Source organism: Ptychodera flava, chromosome 2 (genome assembly GCF_041260155.1).
Source record: "Ptychodera flava strain L36383 chromosome 2, AS_Pfla_20210202, whole genome shotgun sequence".
Lineage (NCBI taxonomy): Eukaryota > Metazoa > Hemichordata > Enteropneusta > Ptychoderidae > Ptychodera > Ptychodera flava.
The window spans coordinates 47,127,297-47,148,990 of record NC_091929.1 but is presented as its reverse complement, the minus strand read 5'-3'; the positions used below and the strand labels follow the sequence as shown (position 1 = coordinate 47,148,990).

The 21,694-nt window shown below is 39.9% G+C and overlaps 2 protein-coding genes across 2 annotated transcripts; both read left to right on the top strand.

Annotated features, from left to right (window-relative positions):
* The first annotated feature begins 356 nt into the window (after positions 1-356).
* Positions 357-6,217, top strand: LOC139150615 (platelet binding protein GspB-like). Its single transcript, XM_070723053.1, has 4 exons — positions 357-997; positions 1,180-3,516; positions 3,731-4,518; positions 4,836-6,217. Exons 1-4 carry the CDS (start codon positions 357-359, stop codon positions 6,215-6,217), a joined length of 5,148 nt encoding a protein of 1,715 aa, XP_070579154.1.
* Positions 6,218-15,882: 9,665 nt separating this feature from the next.
* On the top strand, positions 15,883-18,877 carry LOC139150605 (golgin subfamily A member 6-like protein 26). The gene is made up of 3 exons (XM_070723044.1): positions 15,883-18,297; positions 18,394-18,567; positions 18,659-18,877. The coding sequence occupies exons 1-3, from the start codon at positions 15,883-15,885 to the stop codon at positions 18,875-18,877; spliced, it is 2,808 nt and encodes a 935-aa protein (XP_070579145.1).
* Positions 18,878-21,694: the final 2,817 nt, after the last annotated feature.

Sequence of the window (21,694 nt, the reverse complement as noted above, 5' to 3'; positions counted from 1 at the left end):
GCTGTATATATATAGGCTAGTTTAAAGCCGCCATCTTGATAGCAAAATGGCTGTTGTACGCTAAACTCAATGACAGTCTGCCTGAGAGTGCTTTTTTAACTGGGTACTAGCATTAAATTTAGCATTAAACTCTTCACTTCTGTCATGTCTTCCAATGAAGAAAGCTATTTTGAGATATTTCTAAATTACGAAACAGGGTCCCTGACAGTCAACTGCAATGATTCTGTGTGCGACTCAGAAAAATCAGTTGGCGATTCAGACATTGCAACCTCAGAAATAGATTATTCATTTGATTTTTTGACAGTGTATTCGAGCCTAGATTGGGCTTGTTTTTTGAAAAGGATGAAAACAATCAAATGATAACCCCAACCAATAATCAAGCTGCTTTGGACGAAAGTTCACATACATGTGCTACGAGTAATTTATCTGTCTCTAAACCAAGCAGCGACATAGTTAGCGCGAACTCTGACTGTACCAGACGCCTGGGAGAGGGTGGTGACCTCTCACTACGTGAGAGGTCACAGCCTAAGGTTTCAACATCTGCCTCCCTTTCTGGCTCTGGGGACACTTCCGGTGGAAGTGAACGGTTGGAAGAGATTAGAAAAACTGAAAGTGATCACTCTGCTCTGGCAATGCTAATGTCTCTCAGTGAAGAAAGCTTTTTTGACCCATTTAAAGTGCAGGAAAGCAATTCTGTTAATGAAAACAACAATGTTTCTGGGGAGGATTCGAACATCGCACCTTCACAGATCAATGATACCTTTGATTTTTCTGACCGTCTATTCGAGCCTACATCGGGTGTGTGTTTTGAAAAGGATGAAATCAATCAAATGCCCACCCTAAACTGCCATCGTGCTGCAGTGAACAAAAGTTCACTTACTTCTTCTTTTAGTCCTGAAGCATCTGTGCCTGAACCCAGCAGCAGCAGCATATTGAACCCTCATACTGACTGCAACAGACGCCAGGGAGAGGGTGGTGACCTCTCACTAGGTGAGAGGTCAGAGCAAAAAACTTAACATCTGCCACCCTTTCTGGCTCTGGAGCCATTTCCACTGAAAGTGGTATAGTTGGCGTTGAGCAGTCAGAAAACAATGTTTCAGCAAGGAAACTCGAGGTAGCAAGCCGGCATGCAACTGAACACAAAAGTTCACCTACTTCTTGTGAGCCTAATGTTGGTAGGTCTGAACCTGAAATAACTCTGAAAAACAGTGATTCTCTTCCAACTGCTGCTGGTCGCAAGAGACACCATATCAAGGTTGATGACAAAAGCCCTGGGCAAAAACCAGCTGATGCCCTTTCCGTCTCAGGATCAACTTCGGCTGGAAGTGCTCCCATATGCATTAAACGGCCAGCAAAGAGAGTCAAAGCAACAAACAAAGGAAAACAGACAGCCAAGTCAGTGAGCAATGATGCTAATGTGGACGAAAGTAACATATTGAACCCTCCTACTGACTGCAACAGACGCCAGGGAGAGGGTGGTGACCTCTCACTAGGTGAGAGGTCAGAGCCAAGAAACTTAACATCTGCCACCCTCTCCGGCTCTGGAGCCATTTCCACTGAAAGTGGTATAGTTGGCGTTGAGCAGTCAGAAAACAATGTTTCAGCAAGGAAACTCGAGGTAGCAAGACGGCATGCTACTGAACACAAAAGTTCACCTATTTCTTGTGAGCCTAATGTTGGTGTGTCTGAACATGAAATAACTCTTAAAAACAGCGATTCTCTTCCAACTGCTGCTGGTCGTAAGAGACACCAAAGCAAGGGTGATGACAAATGCCCTAGGCAAAAACCAGCTGATGACCTTTCCGTCTCAGGATCAACTTTGGCTGGAAGTGCTCCCATATGCATTAAACGGCCAGCAAAGAGAGTCAAAGCAACAAATAAAAGAAAACAGAATGCCAAGTCAGCGAGCAATGATGCTAACGTGGACGAAAGTAACATATTGAACCCTCCTACTGACTGCAACAGACGCCAGGGAGAGGGTGGTGACCTCTCACTAGGTGAGAGGTCAGAGCCAAGAAACATAACATCTGCCACCCTCTCCGGCTCTGGAGCCATTTCCACTGAAAGTGGTATAGTTGGCGTTGAGCAGTCAGAAAACAATGTTTCAGCAAGGAAACTCGAGATAGCAAGCCAGCATGCTACTGAACACAAAAGTTCACCTACTTCTTGTGAGCCTAATGATGGTGTGTCTGAACCTGAAATAACTATGAAAAACAGTGATTCTCTTCCAACTGCTGCTGGTCGTGAGAGACACTGTAGCAAGGATGATGACAAATGCCGTTGGCAAAAAACAGCTGATGCCCTTTCCGTCACAGGATCAACTTCGGCTGGAAGTGCTCCCATATGCATTAAACGGCCAGCAAAGAGAGTCAAAGCAACAAACAAAAGAAAACAGAATGCCAAGTCAGCGAGCAATGATGCTAACGTGGACGAAAGGAACATATTGAACCCTCCTACTGACTGCAACAGACGCCAGGGAGAGGGTGGTGACCTCTCACTAGGTGAGAGGTCAGAGCCAAGAAACTTAACATCTGCCACCCTTTCCGGCTCTGGAGCCATTTCCACTGAAAGTGGTATAGTTGGCGTTGAGCAGTCAGAAAACAATGTTTCAGCAAGGAAACTCGAGGTAGCAAGACGGCATGCTACTGAACACAAAAGTTCACCTATTTCTTGTGAGCCTAATGATGGTGTGTCTGAACCTGAAATAACTCTGAACAACAGTGATTCTCTTCCAACTGCTGCTGGTCGTAAGAGACACCATAGCAAGGATGATGACAAATGCCCTGGGCAAAAACCAGCTGATGCCCTATCCGTCTCAGGATCAACTCCGGCTGGAAGTGCTCCCATATGCATTAAACGGCCAGCAAAGAGAGTCAAAGCAACAAACAAAAGAAAACAGAATGCCAAGTCAGCGAGCAATGATGCTAACGTGGACGAAAGTAACATATTGAACCCTCCTATTGACTGCAACAGACGCCAGGGAGAGGGTGGTGACCTCTCACGAGGTGAGAGGTCAGAGCCAAAAAACTTAACATCTGCCACCCTCTCCGGCTCTGCAGCCATTTCCACTGAAAGTGGTATAGTTGGCGTTGAGCAGTCAGAAAATAATGTTTCAGCAAGGAATCTCGAGGTAGCAAGCTGGCATGCTACTGAGCACAAAAGTTCACCTATTTCTTGTGAGCCTAATGATGGTGTGTCTGAACCTGAAATAACTCTGAAAAACAGTGATTCTCTTCCAACTGCTGCTGGTCGTGAGAGACACCATATCAAGGTTGATGACAAAAGCCCTGGGCAAAAACCAGCTGATGCCCTTTCCGTCTCAGGATCAACTTCGGCTGGAAGTGCTCCCATATGCATTAAACGGCCAGCAAAGAGAGTCAAAGCAACAAACAAAAGAAAACAGACAGCCAAGTCAGCGAGCAATGATGCTAACGTGGACGAAAGTAACATATTGAACCCTCCTACTGACTGCAACAGACGCCAGGGAGAGGGTGGTGACCTCTCACTAGGTGAGAGGTCAGAGCCAAGAAACTTAACATCTGCCACCCTTTCCGGCTCTGGAGCCATTTCCACTGAAAGTGGTATAGTTGGCGTTGAGCAGTCAGAAAAACAATATTTCAGCAAGGAAACTCGAGGTAGCAAGCTGGCATGCTACTGAGCCAAAAAGTTCACCTATTTCTTGTGAGCATAATGATGGTGTGTCTGAACCTGAAATAACTCTGAAAAACAGTGATTCTCTTCCAACTGCTGCTGGTCGTAAGAGACACCATAGCAAGGTTGATGACAAATGCCCTGGACAAAAAACAGCTGATGCACTTTCCGTCTCAGGATCAACTTCGGCTGGAAGTGCTTCCATATGCATTAAACGGCCATCAAAGAGAGTCAAAGGAACAAACAAAAGAAAACAGAATGCCAAGTCAGCGAGCAATGATGCTAACGTGGACGAAAGTAACATATTGAACCCTCCTACTGACTGCAACAGACGCCAGGGAGAGGGTGGTGACCTCTCACTAGGTGAGAGGTCAGAGCCAAGAAACTTAACATCTGCCACCCTTTCCGGCTTTGAGGCCATTTCCACTGAAAGTGGTATAGTTGGCGTTGAGCAGTCAGAAAACAATGTTTCAGCAAGGAATCTCGAGGTAGCAAGCCAGCATGCTACTGAACACAAAAGTTCACCTATTTCTTGTGAGCCTAATGATGGTGTGCCTGAACCTGAAATAACTCTGAAAAACAGTGATTCTCTTCCAACTGCTGCTTGTCGCAAGAGACACCATATCAAGGTTGATGACAAAAGCCCTGTGCAAAAACCAGCTGATGCACTTTCCGTCTCAGGATCAACTTCGGCTGAAAGTGCTCCCATATGCATTAAACGGCCAGCAAAGAGAGTCAAAGCAACAAACAAAAGAAAACAGACAGCCAAGTCAGCGAGCAATGATGCTAACGTGGACGAAAGTAACATATTGAACCCTCCTACTGACTGCAACAGACGCCAGGGAGAGGGTGGTGACCTCTCACTAGGTGAGAGGTCAGAGCCAAGAAACTTAACATCTGCCACCCTTTCCGGCTCTGGAGCCATTTCCACTGAAAGTGGTATAGTTGGCGTTGAGCAGTCAGAAAACAATATTTCAGCAAGGAAACTCGAGGTAGCAAGCTGGCATGCTACTGAGCACAAAAGTTCACCTATTTCTTGTGAGCATAATGATGGTGTGTCTGAACCTGAAATAACTCTGAAAAACAGTGATTCTCTTCTAATTGCTGCTGGTCGTAAGAGACACCATAGCAAGGTTGATGACAAATGCCCTGGACAAAACCAGCTGATGCACTTTCCGTCTCAGGATCAACTTCGGCTGGAAGTGCTTCCATATGCATTAAACGGCCATCAAAGAGAGTCAAAGGAACAAACAAAAGAAAACAGAATGCCAAGTCAGCGAGCAATGATGCTAACGTGGACGAAAGTAACATATTGAACCCTCCTACTGACTGCAACAGACGCCAGGGAGAGGGTGGTGACCTCTCACTAGGTGAGAGGTCAGAGCCAAGAAACTTAACATCTGCCACCCTCTCCGGCTCTGGAGCCATTTCCACCGAAAGTGGTATAGTTGGCGTTGAGCAGTCAGAAAACAATGTTTCAGCAAGGAAACTCGAGGTAGTAAGCCTGCATGCTACTGAACACAAAAGTTCACCTATTTCTTGTGAGCCTAATGATGGTGTGTCTGAACCTGAAATAACTCTGAAAAACAGTGATTCTCTTCCAACTGCTGCTGGTCGTAAGAGACACCATAGCAAGGATGATGACAAATGCCCTGGGCAAAAAACAGCTGATGACCTTTCCGTCTCAGGATCAACTTCGGCTGGAAGTGCTCCCATATGCATTAAACGGCCAGCAAAGAGAGTCAAAGCAACAAACAAAAGAAAACAGAAAGCCAAGTCAGCGAGCAATGATGCTAATGTGGACGAAAGTAACATATTGAACCCTCCTACTGACTGCAACAGACGCCAGGGAGAGGGTGGTGACCTCTCACTAGGTGAGAGGTCAGAGCCAAGAAACTTAACATCTGCCACCCTCTCTGGCTCTGGAGCCATTTCCACTGAAAGTGGTATAGTTGGCGTTGAGCAGTCAGAAAACAATGTTTCAGCAAGGAAACTCGAGGTAGCAAGCTGGCATGCTACTGAGCACAAAAGTTCACCTATTTCTTGTGAGCCTAATGATGGTGTGTCTGAACCTGAAATAACTCTAGGAAGCAGTGATGCTGATTCAACTCCTTCAGCCAAGAGATACCAAGTCAAAGCTCCCCAAAAAAGAAAGAAAATGTCTTGCCCAGAGTGTAAATCTGAGGTCTTCAACCTCAAAAGACATTTTATGCAATGGCATGACTTGTGTCTGGATAAAGCAAAATCGAAACTTAAAGATTATCAGAAAAGCAAGATTCAAGAACATAATAAAATTCTTGACCTTGGAGCACATTCTGGCCGTCTCTACAAGAAATGTCCGATCGACTTTTGTTTTGCAATGGTTAAACGATTAGACCATCACATTAGCGTGGTTCATGGGTTAGGTTCAACAAACCCAAAATATCATGTAATGCTCGCTAAGGCACACAGAGACGCCCAAAAGGAGTCTATTCTGATTCGCCAGGCCAGAGCAAGTGGTGAAGGAAAAAGAAAGAACGGAGAGAGACTTGAAGAACTAGAAGGAGAAGGTCAAGAACAGTGTTAAAAGCAGTCATAGTTTATGGACATAAGCCAGGCAAGCCAGGTGAGTATTTTATATATTTTGACAAGTATTTCTTTCATAAAAATACAAATGTTACAGTACCGATAACATAACATAATTTTAATGATTTTATCACACAGCGAAAAACTCATGGTTACAGAGCCTATTCTATCCAGCACAGACAGAGAATTAAAGCCAGGCACATCTTAGATTTTTAGGTGGCGAAGTAACTAGAACAGGACAAAAGTCTGGCGGAAGACTTAGAGGGATATGACGAAGAAAAAAATAGGAAAAGATGAAAGGAAAATTTTCTTCTAGTCAAGTTTTGTTTAGTTAAGTGTTGTTAAGATTTGTGAAAAAAGGGGTATGGAATAAAGTTTTTGCTGCCCAATAGGTGTCCTTTTTAAGTTACTAATTAATTAAACATTTAGAACTTCTAAAGGCCATCTGTTGACACAAGCATAATAATCATCGAGAAAGTAAACAACGCAACAGCTAGAAGGAATGCTCGAGAAAACCATGCAGGCATACAAACAATTTCTTAGAGGTAAGTATCAGATTATTAGTTAATTACAGGTAAGTAAATAGGTAAGAATGGAAGTAATGGTTGGATGATTTATGTGACTGGTTAAGGGTAATATGCAAATAAACTGATCCTTTTGTTGTTATCCCCTGATAACCTATGGAGCAAAAACAGTGGTTCTAAGCAAAGTTGAGGGTTAGCGACTACTACCTATGGGTAACATAGAGGACCTAGTTTTGAGTTAACGTAGATGACCAGTTGAGTAACGTAGAGGACTGCATGTGGTCCTATATGTTACCAATGAACTTACATTGACTGGTCCTCTAAGTAACCTCAAGTGGTCCTCTATGTTACCCATACACTTATATTGACCGGTCCTCTAAGTTACCTCAAATTGTAAGTATTAGTCTAAGATTATTATGGGTAAGCAGAGGTAAATATACATGTAAGTATGGAAGTAATGGTTTTGGTAAGTATTCAATTTTTTGGTAAGCAAGAAAAAGTATACAGGTGGGTATCAAAGTACAAGTTTGATGATTAAGGTGACAGGTTAAGGTTAATATTCACATTAAGTTATTCTTTTTTTATCCCCTGTTAACCTATGAAGCACAAAGTGTGGTTTAGCGATGGTTGGGGTTAGCGACGAGTACCTAGGGTAATGTAGAGGGCCTATTCTGGAGTTAACATAGAGGACTAGTTAAGTAACGTAGAGGACTGCAAGTGGTCCTCTATGTTACCCATAGACTTACATTGACTGGTCCTGTAAGTAACCTCAAGTGGTCCTCTATGTTACCCATAGACTTACATTGACCGGTCCTCTAATTTACCTCAAGTGGTAAGTAAAAGTGTAAGATTATTATAGGTAAGTATAGGTAAATATACAGGTAAGTATGGAAGAAATGATTTTGGTAAGTTTTCGATTATTACATAAGTACAAATAAGTATAAAGGTAAGTATGGAAGTACAGGCTTGATGATTAAGGTGACAGGCTAAGGTTAATATGCAAATTATGTGATTCTTTTTTTTATCCCCTGATAACCTGTGGAGCAAAAAGTGTGGTTTTAAGCAAAGTTTAGGGTAAGGGACGACTACCAATAGGTAACATAGAGGACCTATTTATTAGTTAACATAGAGGAAGAGTTGAGTAACTCAGAGCACCGCATGTGGTCCTGTACGTTACCAAAAATTTTACATCGATGGGTCCACTAAGTTAACTTATTATATGCCTACTGCCGTAACCTATGGGAGTTTGACCGTCCAATAACTTTCCGTATTTTGTATAGTACGCGGAGTCCCGAATACGGGAGACGCGCAACGCGCTTGTTTGACCTTTGACCTAGCGATTATCGGATGTAAACAAACTCTATTACGGTGAGTTATAGACGTAATAAAAATTCCACCAAAATGTATTCGTAGTATAAGGTTTAAAACACGCTAAACACAAAACTGAGTCTAAATGCAATTGATTTTTATTTTAAAAAACTAATTAAATTGAAAAACTTCAGCGAAGTTTGCTTGTACTGCACTGGAAATTAATTGGCTTCGTGCCAACGCAACAATCGCGCACGTTCCACTCATATCGCGCGTGCCGCATCACTCAAAATTTACCATAGAATTAGTTTATACGGACGATTAATGGAGGGAGGTGTATAATAATAGGGTTTCGGCGAGTCCAATACGTCACTCATTGAGCCTGAGTCCATACAGGGCCGTATTTTGTGAATAACGCTATATTAAGTGGTCCTTTATGTTGACCATTGACTTATATTGACCAGTCCTCCAATACCTGAACAGGTCCTCTTTTTACCCATAGTCTTACATTGACCGGTCCTCTAAGTTACCTCAAGTTGTAAGTATATATTTAAGATTATTATAGGTAAGTATAGGATAATATGCAGGTAAGTATGGAAGTTGTAGTTTTGGTAAGTATTCGATCATTACGCAAGTACAAATAAGTATAAAGGTAAACTTGTGAGTGTATAGAAGTACAGGTTTAATGATTAGGGTGACAGGTTAAGGTTTATATGCAAAAAAAGAGATTCTTCCGTTTTTATCCGCAGTTAACCTATGGAGCATAAAGTGTAGTTTTAGCAAAGTTTAGGGTTATGGACGACTATCTATGGGTAACGTAGAGGAGCTATTTTTGACTTGACGTATATGACAAGTTAAGTAACAACGAGGACCGCAAGTGGTCCTGTACGTTACCCATAGACTTACATTGACTGGTCCTCTAAGTTACCTAGAGTGGTCCTCTATGTTACCCTTAAGCTTATATGGACCGGTCCTCTAAGTTACCTCAAGTTGTAAGTATAAATCTCAGATTATTATTGGTAAGTATAGGTAAATATATAGGTAAGTATGGAAGTAATCTGGGTAAGTATACAGGTGGGTATCAAAGTACAAGTTTGATGATTAAGGTGACAGGTTAAGGTTAATATTCACATTAAGTTATTCTTTTTTTATCCCTGTTAACCTATGAAGCACAAAGTGTGGTTTAGCGATGGTTGGGGTTAGCGACGAGTACCTAGGGTAATGTAGAGGGCCTATTCTGAAGTTAACATAGAGGACTAGTTAAGTAACGTAGAGGACTGCAAGTGGTCCTCTATGTTACCCATGGACTTACATTGACTGGTCCTGTAAGTAACCTCAAGTGGTCCTCTATGTTACCCATAGACTTACATTGACCGGTCCTCTAATTTACCTCAAGTGGTAAGTAAAAGTGTAAGATTATTATAGGTAAGTATAGGTAAATATACAGGTAAGTATGGAAGAAATGATTTTGGTAAGTTTTCGATTATTACATAAGTACAAATAAGTATAAAGGTAAGTATGGAAGTACAGGCTTGATGATTAAGGTGACAGGTTAAGGTTAATATGCAAATTATGTGATTCTTTTTTTTATCCCCTGATAACCTGTGGAGCAAAAAGTGTGGTTTTAAGCAAAGTTTAGGGTAAGGGACGACTACCAATAGGTAACATAGAGGACCTATTTATTAGTTAACATAGAGGAAGAGTTGAGTAACTCAGAGCACCGCATGTGGTCCTCTACGTTACCAAAATTTTACATCGATGGGTCCACTAAGTTAACTTATTATATGCCTACTGCCGTAACCTATGGGAGTTTGACCGTCCAATAACTTTCCGTATTTTTATAGTATGCGGAGTCCCGAATACGGGAGACGCGCGACGCGCTTGTTTGACCGTTGACCTAGCGATTATCGGATGTAAACAAACTCTATTACGGTGAGTTATAGACGTAATAAAAAATTCCACCAAAATGTATTCGTAGTATAAGGTTTAAAACACGCTAAACACAAAACTGAGTCTAAATGCAATTGATTTTTATTTTAAAAAACTAATTAAATTGAAAACATTCAGCGAAGTTTGCTTGTACTGCACTGGAAATTAATTGGCTTCGTGCCAACGCAACAATCGCGCACGTTCCACTCATATCGCGCGTGCCGCATCACTCAAAATTTACCATAGAATTAGTTTATACGGACGATTAATGGAGGGAGGTGTATAATAATAGGGTTTCGGCGAGTCCAATACGTCACTCTTTGAGCCTGAGTCCATACAGGGCCGTATTTTGTGAATAACGCTATATTAAGTGGCCCTTTATGTTGACCATTGACTTATATTGACCAGTCCTCCAATACCTGAACAGGTCCTCTTTTACCCATAGTCTTACATTGACCGGTCCTCTAAGTTACCTCAAGTTGTAAGTATATATTTAAGATTATTATAGGTAAGTATAGGATAATATGCAGGTAAGTATGGAAGTTGTAGTTTTGGTAAGTATTCGATCATTACGCAAGTACAAATAAGTATAAAGGTAAATATGGAAGTACATGTTTCATAATTAAGGTGACAGGTTAAGGTTTATATGCAAATTAAGTGATTCTTTAGCTTTTATCCCCTGATGACCTATGGAGCAAAAAGTTTGGTGTAAAACAAAGTTTATGGTAGAGGAAGACTACCTACTCGTAATATAAAGGAAATATTTTTTGACTTAAAGTAGAGGACCAGTTGACTAATATAGAGGACCACAAGTGGTCCTCTATGTTACCCACAGACATACATTGACGGGTCCTCTAAGTTACCTCAAGTAGTCCTCTATGTTACCCATAAACTTACATTGACCGGTTCTCTAAGTTACCTCAAGTTGTAAGTATTAGTCTAAGATTTTTAATTGGTAAGTACAGGTAAATATATGGGTAAGTATGGAAGTAATGGTTTTGGTAACTATTCGATTATTTGGTAAGTACAAGTAAGTATACAGTTAAGTATGAAAATACATGTATGATGATTAAGGTGACATGTTAAGGTTATTATGCAAATTAAATGATTCTTTTGTCCCCTGGTAGCCTATGGGGGAAAATTGTGGTTTTAAGTAAAGTTTAGGGTGAGGGAGGAGAACCTATGGTTAACGTAGAGGACTTATTTTTGAGCAAACATAGAGGACCGATTGAGTAACATAGAGGACCACAATTGGTCCTCCCTGTTACCCATGGACCTACATTGACTTGTCCTCTAACTAACAACAAGTGGTCCTCAATGTAACTCATGGACTTACATTGACCGAGCCTCTAAGTTACCTCAAGTTGTAAGTATAAGTCTAAGATTATTATAGGTAAATATACAGGTAAATATGGAAGGAATAGTTTTGGTAAGTATTCGATCATTAGGGAAGTACAAGTAAGTATACAGTTAAGAATGGAAGAACAGGTTTGATAATTAAGGTGAGAGGTTAAGGTTAATATGCAAATCAAGTGATTCTTTAGTTTGATGCACTAACCTAAGGAGCAAAAAGGGTGGATTTAAAGAAAGTTGAGTGTAAGGGACGACTACCTATGGGTAACACAGAGGATATATTTTTGACTTAACATAGAGGACCAATTGAGTAACATAGAGGACCAAAAGTGGTCCTCTATGTAACCCCTCACATTGACCGGTCCTCTAAGTTACCTCAAGTGGTCCTCTATGTTACCCACAGACTTACTTGACTGGTCCTCTAAGTTGCCATAAGTGGTCCTCTATGTTACCCATAGACTTACATTTACTGGTCCTCTTAGTTACCTCAAGTGGTCCTCTCTGTTACCAATAGACTTACTTTGATTGGTCCTCTAAGTTACCTTAAGTGGTCCTCTCTGTTACCCATAGACTTACTTTGATTGGTCCTCTAAGTTACCCATATACTTACATTGACCGATCCTCTTAGTTACCTCAAGTGGTCCTCTATGTTACCAATAGACTTACATTGACAGGTCCTCTAAGTTACCATAAGTGGTCCTCAATGTTACTCATAGACTTACTTTGACCGGTCCTCTAATTTACCTCAAGTGGTAAGTATTAGTCTAAGATTATTATAGGTAAGTATAGGTAAATATACAGGTAAGTATGGAAGTAATGGTTTTGGTAAATATTCGATTATTAGGTAAGTACAAATGAGTACACAGGTAAGTATTTATGAAAGAGATCGGTGGTCATCCTTCGGCAAATAATTTTACTTAAAAACAGACTTTTCACTACATAATTTAATATAGCATAAACAAGAAGGAATCTCAAGCGGGATGTCATTGCATTTGTCGAAAGTAAATTTTTTACCCTTCCCCTAACACCAGGACAGCCAAACTTTTATAACGTATTGATAGAAAAATAATCATAAAAATTAATAAACATCCAATGCAAAAAAGTCAAAGGTCAAGGTCGTACTTGGCTAACCCGATATCAATATATAATAATGTGGGACCTATACACATTCTTCGAATTTCTAGTCTTTTGTACCTGTATGCTTTGAATACATATAGATGAGCAAATCCTGTCATTTACATTATTCTCCAATCCTTTGAAGGGTGCTTGTACTTACCTATTAATCGGATACTTACCAAAACCATTACTTCCATACTTACCTGTATATTTACCTGTACTTACCTATAATAATCTTAGACTAATACTTACCACTTGTTGTAACTTAGAGGACAGGTCAATGTTAGTCTATGGGTAACATAGAGGACCACTTTAGGTAACTTAGAGGACCAGTCAATGTAAGTCTAGGGGTAACATAGAGAACCACTTGAGGTAACTTAGAGGCCCGGTCAATGTAAGTCCATGAGTAACATTGAGGACCACTTGTGGTAAGTTAGAGAACCAGTCAATATAGGTCAATGGGTAACAGGGAGGACCTATTGCGGTCCTCTACGTTACTTAATTGGTCCTCTACGTTTACTCAAAAATAAGTCCTCTAAGTTAACCATAGGTAGTTGTCCCTCACCCTAACATAGACTTACATTGACTGGTCCTCTAAGTAACCTCAAGTGGTCCTCTATGTTACTCATAGACTTACATTGACCGGTCCTCTAAGTTACCTCAAGTGGTAAAATAACGATATGAAAAAGCATTTCAATGTGTAATAGCGTCCCTTTTTATAGAATCTTTTGCTTGTTGTACTATTTTAATTTGTATATGATGAGCCTGAAGGCAAATTTCTACATTTTTTGTGGAGAATAAAGTAATTGAATTGAATTGAATTGAATTGAATACGTACATACATACATACATACATACATACATACATACATACATACATACATACATACATACATACATACATACATACATACATACATACATACAATACATACATACATACATACATACATACATACATACATACATACATACATACATACATACATACATACATACATACATACATACATACATACATACATACATACATGCATGCATGCATGCATGCATGCATGCATGCATACATACATACATACATACATACATACATACATACATACATACATACATACATACATACATACATACATACATACATACATACATACATACATACATACATACATACATACATACATACATGCATGCAGCAGCATGCATACATACATACATACATACATACATATACATACATACATACATACATACATACATACATACATACATACATACATACATACATACATACATACATACATACATACATACATACATACATACATACATATCTTCATACCTACATACCTACATACATACATACATACATACATACATACATACATACATACATACATACATACATACATACATACATACTACATACATACATACATACATACGCACACACACACACTGCTGCGCAAATAAACAAACAACAGCGGTACAAAGTAATGTCCGCATGGTACTTATCATTTCATGTGAAAATACAACACCTTTTCTGTATGAGTTTACGATATTGTTTGACACACTTTACGTCATCTTATTTTCATAATTTTTATTGATTTAGACAGAACAATCAAAGACTACTTCAAAACAACAACAATTTTTCAAAGCACAACAGTAAAAATGTTCGGGTAAACTACTATAATAACAAAATAAAACTAACATGAACGAAAAGATAATGTATATATATTACATTTTAACTCTTGAAATTTTTCTAAATGCACCTTTGTTCTTCTCTTCTTCGCTGTCACGCCTGGAAATCTGTGGGAAATCACAAATACAAATATATTAACTACAATACATACACAAACATACATACATACATACATACATACATACATACATACATACATACATACATACATACATACATACATACATACATACATACATACATACATACATACATACATACATACATACATACATACATACATACATACATACATACATACATACATACATACATACATACTACATACATACATACATACATACATACATACATACATACATACATACATACATACATTAGAATAATACAAAACAATACAAACTCAAATGTTTCAAACCAGTAAAAAATCACCTACCCGGAAACACAATAGGCATGAAAGTCTATACCATTGTGCCATGACCAATATAATACTTCAGCAAATGTCTCCATGTTGAAAAACAGAATAACTGAGTTCATTTCCAAAACATCTCCATCAATAGTCTGGATGAATTCCAGTACATTTGCCAAGTCTTCCACGTCTACATGAATCATTCCGACAGGAAAGTCTCCCATTTTGGTTCACAACGCTTGAATGACATAGAGAATACAAATGCGAAATTATAAGATAGTTATAACATGAACATCAAAAGAACATGAACATTATAAGATTTTATAGCAAGCTGTAAAATTCGATAAAGATTGAGAAAGATAAAAAAACGTAAGAAATAGTAGCTTTAGTACTTTTTAGTAACAGGTAATGTTTGATGTGTATTTAAGGTTGTGTACAAGCAAACTGTCATATATTTTAATATGCAATCGCCATTTTGCTAGCAAGATGGCGGTTTCAAAACGAGCCTATATATAAAAAGCAATATTAGAACTCTTACTACAGTTTTGTCTTTCTTCTCTTACCCAGGATACATTTGCATTTACATTTGACATTTACATTTGACTAAACATCTTAACATTGATCGATTTAAAAAAACGCTTCCATATTATCAAAGAACAATAATATGAATTAATCATATTGATGGGACAAAGTCAAAGCTAATAAAATAAAGTGACGGTAGAGGCAAATTTACATTGTAAGTCTATGGGTAATGTAGAGGAACTATTTTTGAGGTAACATAGAGGACCGCAAGTGGTCCTCTATGTTACCCATAGACTTACATTGACTGGTCCTCTAAGTAACCTCAAGTGGTCCTCTATGTTACCCATAGACTTACATTGACTGGTCCTCTAAGTAACCTCAAGTGGTCCTCTATGTTACTCATAGACTTACATTGACCGGTCCTCTAAGTTACCTCAAGTGGTAAAATAACGATATGCAAAAACGCCAAAAGCCATAGATATATTAATTCTAAGAGCAATTTTAAAGTTAGACTTTGCAAAAGATGTAAATTAATGTAGATTTATTACTGTGACCTGCAAAATATCGTACATCATATCGTATCATATCAAAAAAGGCTCATACAGATGCAAATGAATCCTGGGTAAGAGAAGAAAGACAAAACTGTAGGAAGAGTTCTAATATCGCCTTTTATATATAGGCTCGTTTTCAAGCCGCCATCTTGCTAGCAAAATGGTGGTTGTACACCAAAATCTATGACAGTTTGCTTGAGAGTGTACTTTCTATTTTCTGACATTAAAACTCTGCACTTTTTAGATACACTTCTAATGTCTTCCAGTGAAGAGAGCTGGCCCGACCTCTTTCAAACACAGGAAAGTGAGTCATTAAGTGGCAGCTACAATGATTCCATTGAAGATTCAGACTTCCTGCCTTCAGAGGTAGAGAGTTCGTCTGACTACTCCGACAGTGAGTGTGAGCCAGGATTCGGTTTCTTTTATAAAAAGGACAAAAATGTTGATATGGGTGAAAGTTCACCTTCATCTTCTATGCCGAGTGCTGCCATTTCTAACGCCAGCAGCACTCTCGAGGGCAGAGACACAATCGGCACTCCATCGGGCAGTAACAGAAGGCATGAAAAGGGTGGTGACCTCTCACTAGGTGAGAGGTCAGAGCCAGGCCAATCAAAATCTTCCACCCTTTCTTGCTCTGGAGCCACTTCTGGCGGAAGTGCTCGAGAGGGAGTTGTAGCAAAGATACGTAAGAAGGCTAGCCATCACCAAGCTCAGGGTGAAAGGTCACCTTCATCTCTTATGCAGAGTGCTGACATTTCCTATGCCGGCAGCACTCACGAGGGCAGAGACACAGTCAGCACTCCATCGGGCAATAACAGAAGGCATGGAGAGGGTGCTGACCTCTCACTAGGTGAGAGGTCAGAGCCAGGCCAATCAAAATCTACCACCCTTTCTTGCTCTGGAGCCACTTCCAGCGGAAGTGCTCGAGAGGGAGTTGTAGCAAAGATACGTAAGAAGGCTAGCCTTCACCAAGCTCTGGGTGAAAGGTCACCTTCATCTCTTATGCAGAGTGCTGACATTTCAAACGCTGGTACCACTCTCGAGAGAAACGCTGGTACCAATCTCGAGAGCAGAGACACAATCGGAATTCCATCGGGCAGTAAAAGAAGGCATGGAAAGGGTGCTGACCTCTCACTAGGTGAGAGGTCAGAGCTAGGTCAATCAAAATCTATCGCCCTTTCTGGCTCTGGAGTCACTTCTAGTGGAAGCGCTCGAGAGGGAGTTGCAGCAAAGAAACCTAAGAAGGCTAGCCTTCACAAAGCTCTGGGTGAAAGGTCGCCAGCATCCTCTACATCAAGTGCTGGTAAGAGACAGAAAACGAAAGCAGCCACCAAGAGAATAAAGATGAATTGCCCTGAATGCAATTTTGAAATCTTTAACTTAAAACGCCATTATATTCAGTGGCATAACCTTTCAGAGAATCAAGCAAAATCAAAACTTAAGCAATACCATAAAAAGAAGATTGTTGCCCATAATAGGTCTCTTGACCTCGCCTCTCGTTCTGGCCGATTATACAAGGATTGTCCCATGGACTATTGCATGGCCAGAGTCAAGCGGCTGGACCACCATATGAAAGATGTCCACGGGCTTGATTCGTCAAGCCCAAGATACAGCTTGATTCTTAATAAAGCTCACCGCGAGGCCAGACGGCAGTCGAACCTCATTCGCCAGGCCAGAGAGAGAGATGAAAATTTAGAGATGGACAGGGAAGAGGAAGTGAGAGGCGAAGGAGAAAGAGAAAATAGAGAGAGACATCAGGAGCAGATTGACAGTGAAGAGGCGGTGAGAGGTGAAGGAGAGAGATTGAATAGAGTCAGACACCAGGAGGAGATCGACAGGGAAGAGGCGGTGAGAGGTGGAGGAGAAAGAGGGGACAAAGAGAGACATCAGGAGGAGATTGACATTGAAGAGGCAGTGAGAGGCGGAGGAGAGAGAGAGAAACGAGAGAGACAAGAAGAAGAGAGAGATATTGAAGAGAAAGTCACTGCTGGAGTGATATATGAAGGAAATAGAGGGGTGACAGACAGAGTGGGGGGTTGTCAGCTGTCTTCCATAGATAAACAAAGGGTGACAAAGGGTGTGCGAGAATCAACTACCATAGCTACAGCAACAAGAGAATTGCGCACCGAACTCGTGGCAAAGAAGAAGCTGAAACAAACAAAAACAACAACAGCTACGGTCACTTCAGAGAAAGAGTTACCAATGGATTCGTTAAGCACGGTAGATAGTAGTATCATACCACCGAGTATAGTACATGAACGTAGCCCACATTTCGTTATCCGACCGTATGTCGACCCTAATGAGTCGGAAGAGGAGGAGGAAACAGAAATAGTAGCACAGAAGTTGAAAAGCCATGAAGACGATGAGTTGCAGGAAAAGACATTGATCGAGGAGCACGAAGAAGGCCGGGAAGATGGTGAGGAGCAGAAAAAGACATTGATAGAAGAGCAAGACGAAGGCCAGGAAGATGGTGAGGAGAAGGAGAAGACATTGATTGAAGAGCAAGAAGAAAGTCAGCAAGATGGCCAGGAGCAGGAGAAGACATTGATGGAAGAAGGAGGCCAGGAAGTTGACGATACGCAGGAAATGACATCGATTGAACAGCAGGGAGAAAGCCAGGAAACTGACGAACAGCAGCCAAAGGACAGGGAGATGATCCAGGCAAGCCAGGTAAGTATATTATATATTGTGACATGTATTTCTTCCATAAAACACAGCTATTACAGTACCAGAAATATAACAACTTTGAATGATTTTATCACACAGGCCAAAAAACGTCGTCGGAGATATTTAACGGCCGAGGAAGAAAAGATGATTCAGGATGTCTTCAACGATCCTGATGAAAAAGACGACGATCATGCGGAACAACCACAGATAGGAGATGCCTGGGAGCTGGAGCCGGAATTGTTTGGTGGCAGTCAGGCTAGTCAAGGAAGCCAGGTAAGTATATTTTTAGATTACAAACTATTTCTTCCATAAAATGCAACAATACCCGGAAAATAACATCATTTTCAATGTTTTGATCACACAGTCAAAAGCTCATCGTCGCAGAGCCTTTTCACTTGATCAAAGGCAGAAAATCGACGACGCCTTCAAGCAGGAAATCAGCACTGGAAAAATATTTGCCTCTGATGTGGACAGAAAACTAGAAGAAGACAAAAGTCTCGCTGAATACTTACAGGGATTCTCAAGGAAACAAATTGTTGACAGAATCCGAACAACAATAAAAAATATGAAGAAGAAGGAATAAGGAGATAATTGGAAAATTTTCATGTATTTTAGTAAAGTTTAGTCAAGTTTAGTGAAATTTAGTTCAGTTGAAAAAAAAGGGGCGCAGAATAAAGTTTGTGCTGCCCAATAGGTGTCCTTTTTAAACTACTAATTATTTAAACAGTTAGAGTTTCTAAAGGGCATCTGTTGACACATGCACAATAATCATCGAGAAAGGAAAAGATTCAACAACTATATAGTAGTAAGAAGGCTCAAGATTAAGATCTGACGTGCATGTTTGCAAACATACAAATTCTTAAAGGTAAGTATTAGTCTAAGATTTTATAGGTAAGTACAGGTAAATATAAAGTTAACTATGGAAGTATTGGTTTTGGTAAGTATTCGATTATTAGGTGAGTAAAAGTACCATTTGAATAACATAGATTACCGTAAGTGGTCCTCTATGTTACAAACAAACTTACATTGACCGGTCCTCTAGGTTACCTCAACTGAATCTCTATGCCACCTATAAATTTACATTGACTGGTCCTCTAAGTAACCTCAAGTGGTCCTCTATGTTACCCATTGACTTACCTTGACTGGTCCTCTAAGTTACCTCAAGTGGTCCTCTATGTTACCCATAGACTTACATTGATCGGTCCTCAAATTTACCTTAAGTGGTAAGTATTAGTGTAAGATTGTTATAGGTAAGAATAGGTAAATATACAGATAAGTAAGGAACCAATGATTTTGGTAAGTATTCGATGATTAGGTTAGTACAAGTAAGTATACAGGTAAGTATGGAAGTAGATGATTGATAATTAAGCTGACAGATTAAAGTTGATATGCAAATTAAGTGATTCTTTAGTTTTGATCCCCTGATAACCTATGGAGCAAAAAAGTGTTTTAAAGCAAAGTTTGCGGTTAGGGACAACTTACATAGGGGTAACATAGAGCACCTACTTTGAACTTAACGTAGAGGACCAGTTTTTAACGTAGAGGACCGCTAATGGTCCCCTCTGTTACTCATAGACCTACATTGACCGGTCCTCTAAGTTACCTCAAATGGTCGTCTCTGTTACCCATAGACTTACTTTGATTTGGTCCTCTAAGTTTCCTTAAGTGGTCCTCTATGTTACCAACAGACTTACCTTGACTGGTCCTCTGAGTTACCTTAAGTGATCCTCTATGTTACCCATAGTCTTACATTGACTTGTCCTCTGAGTTACCTTAAGTGGTCCTCTATGTTACCCATAGACTTACCTTGACTGGTCCTCTGAGTTACCTTAAGTGGTCCTCTATGTTACCCATAGACTTACATTGACTTGTCCTCTGAGTTACCTTAAGTGGTCCTCTATGTTACCCATAGACTTACCTTGACTGGTCCTCTAAGTTACCTTAAGTGGTCCTCTATGTTACCCATAGACTTACCTTGACTGGTCCTCTAGGTTACCTTAAGTGGTCCTCTATGTTACCCATAGACTTACCTTGACTGGTCCTCTAAGTTACCTTAAGTGGTCCTCTATGTTACCCATAGACTTACATTGACTGGTCCTCTGAGTTACCTTAAGTGGTCCTATATGTTACCCATAGACTTACCTTGACTGGTAGTCTAAGTTACCTTCTTTGGTCCTCTACGTTACCACAAGTGGTCCTCAATGTTACTCATAGACTTACATTGACCGGTCCTCTAAGTTACCTCAAGTGGTCCTCTATGTTACCAATAGACTTACATTGACAGGTCCTCTAAGTTACCACAAGTGGTCCTCAATGTTACTCATAGACTTACTTTGACCGGTCCTCTAATTTACCTCAAGTGGTAAGTATTAGTCTAAGATTATTATAGGTAAGTATAGGTAAATATACAGGTAAGTATGGAAGTAATGGTTTTGGTAAATATTCGATTATTAGGTAAGTACAAATGAGTACACAGGTAAGTATTTAAGAAAGAGATCGGTGGTCATCCTCCGGCATATAATTTTCCTTAAAAACAGACTTTTCACCACATAGTTTAATATAGCATAAACAAGAATGAATCTCAAGCGGGATGTCATTGCATTTGTCGAAAGTAGATTTTTTACCCTTCCCCTAACACCAGGACAGCCAAACTTTTATAACGTATTCATAGAAAAATAATCATGAAAATTAATAAACGTCCAATGCAAAAAAGTCAAAGGTCAAGGTCGTACTTGGCTGACCAATATCAATATATAATAATGTGGGACCTATACACATTCTTCGAATTTCTAGTCTTTTTTACCTGTATGCTTTTCAATACATATAGATGAGCAAATCCTGTCATTTACATTATTCTCCAATCCTTTGAAGGGTACTTGTACTTACCTATTAATCGGATACTTACCAAAACCATTACTTCCATACTTACCTGTATATTTACCTGTACTTACCTATAATAATCTTAGACTAATACTTACCACTTGTTGTAACTTAGAGGACAGGTCAATGTTAGTCTATGGGTAACATAGAGGACCACTTTAGGTAACTTAGAGGACCAGTCAATGTAAGTCTAGGGGTAACATAGAGAACCACTTGAGGTAACTTAGAGGCCCGGTCAATGTAAGTCCATGAGTAACATTGAGGACCACTTGTGGTAAGTTAGAGAACCAGTCAATATAGGTCAATGGATAACAGGGAGGACCTATTGCGGTCCTCTACGTTACTTAATTGGTCCTCTACGTTTACTCAAAAATAAGTCCTCTAAGTTAACCATAGGTAGTTGTCCCTCACCCTAACATTTGCTTAAAACCACAATTTTCCTCCACAGGTTAGAATGGGATAAAAACGAAAGAATCACTTGATTTGCATAATAACCCGAACCCGTCACCTTAATAATCAA

Coding starts and splice junctions, on each gene's coding strand:
- LOC139150615 (XM_070723053.1), top strand. CDS start 357: ATGATAACCCCAACCAATAATCAAGCTGCTTTGGACGAAAGTTCACAT. Junction 998..1,179: donor GACCTCTCACTAGGTGAGAG/GTCAGAGCAAAA, acceptor TAATGTTGGTAG/GTCTGAACCTGAAATAACTC. Junction 4,519..4,835: donor GGGTGGTGACCTCTCACTAG/GTGAGAGGTCAG, acceptor TTTCCGTCTCAG/GATCAACTTCGGCTGGAAGT.
- LOC139150605 (XM_070723044.1), top strand. CDS start 15,883: ATGTCTTCCAGTGAAGAGAGCTGGCCCGACCTCTTTCAAACACAGGAA. Junction 18,298..18,393: donor AGATGATCCAGGCAAGCCAG/GTAAGTATATTA, acceptor TTTATCACACAG/GCCAAAAAACGTCGTCGGAG. Junction 18,568..18,658: donor AGGCTAGTCAAGGAAGCCAG/GTAAGTATATTT, acceptor TTGATCACACAG/TCAAAAGCTCATCGTCGCAG.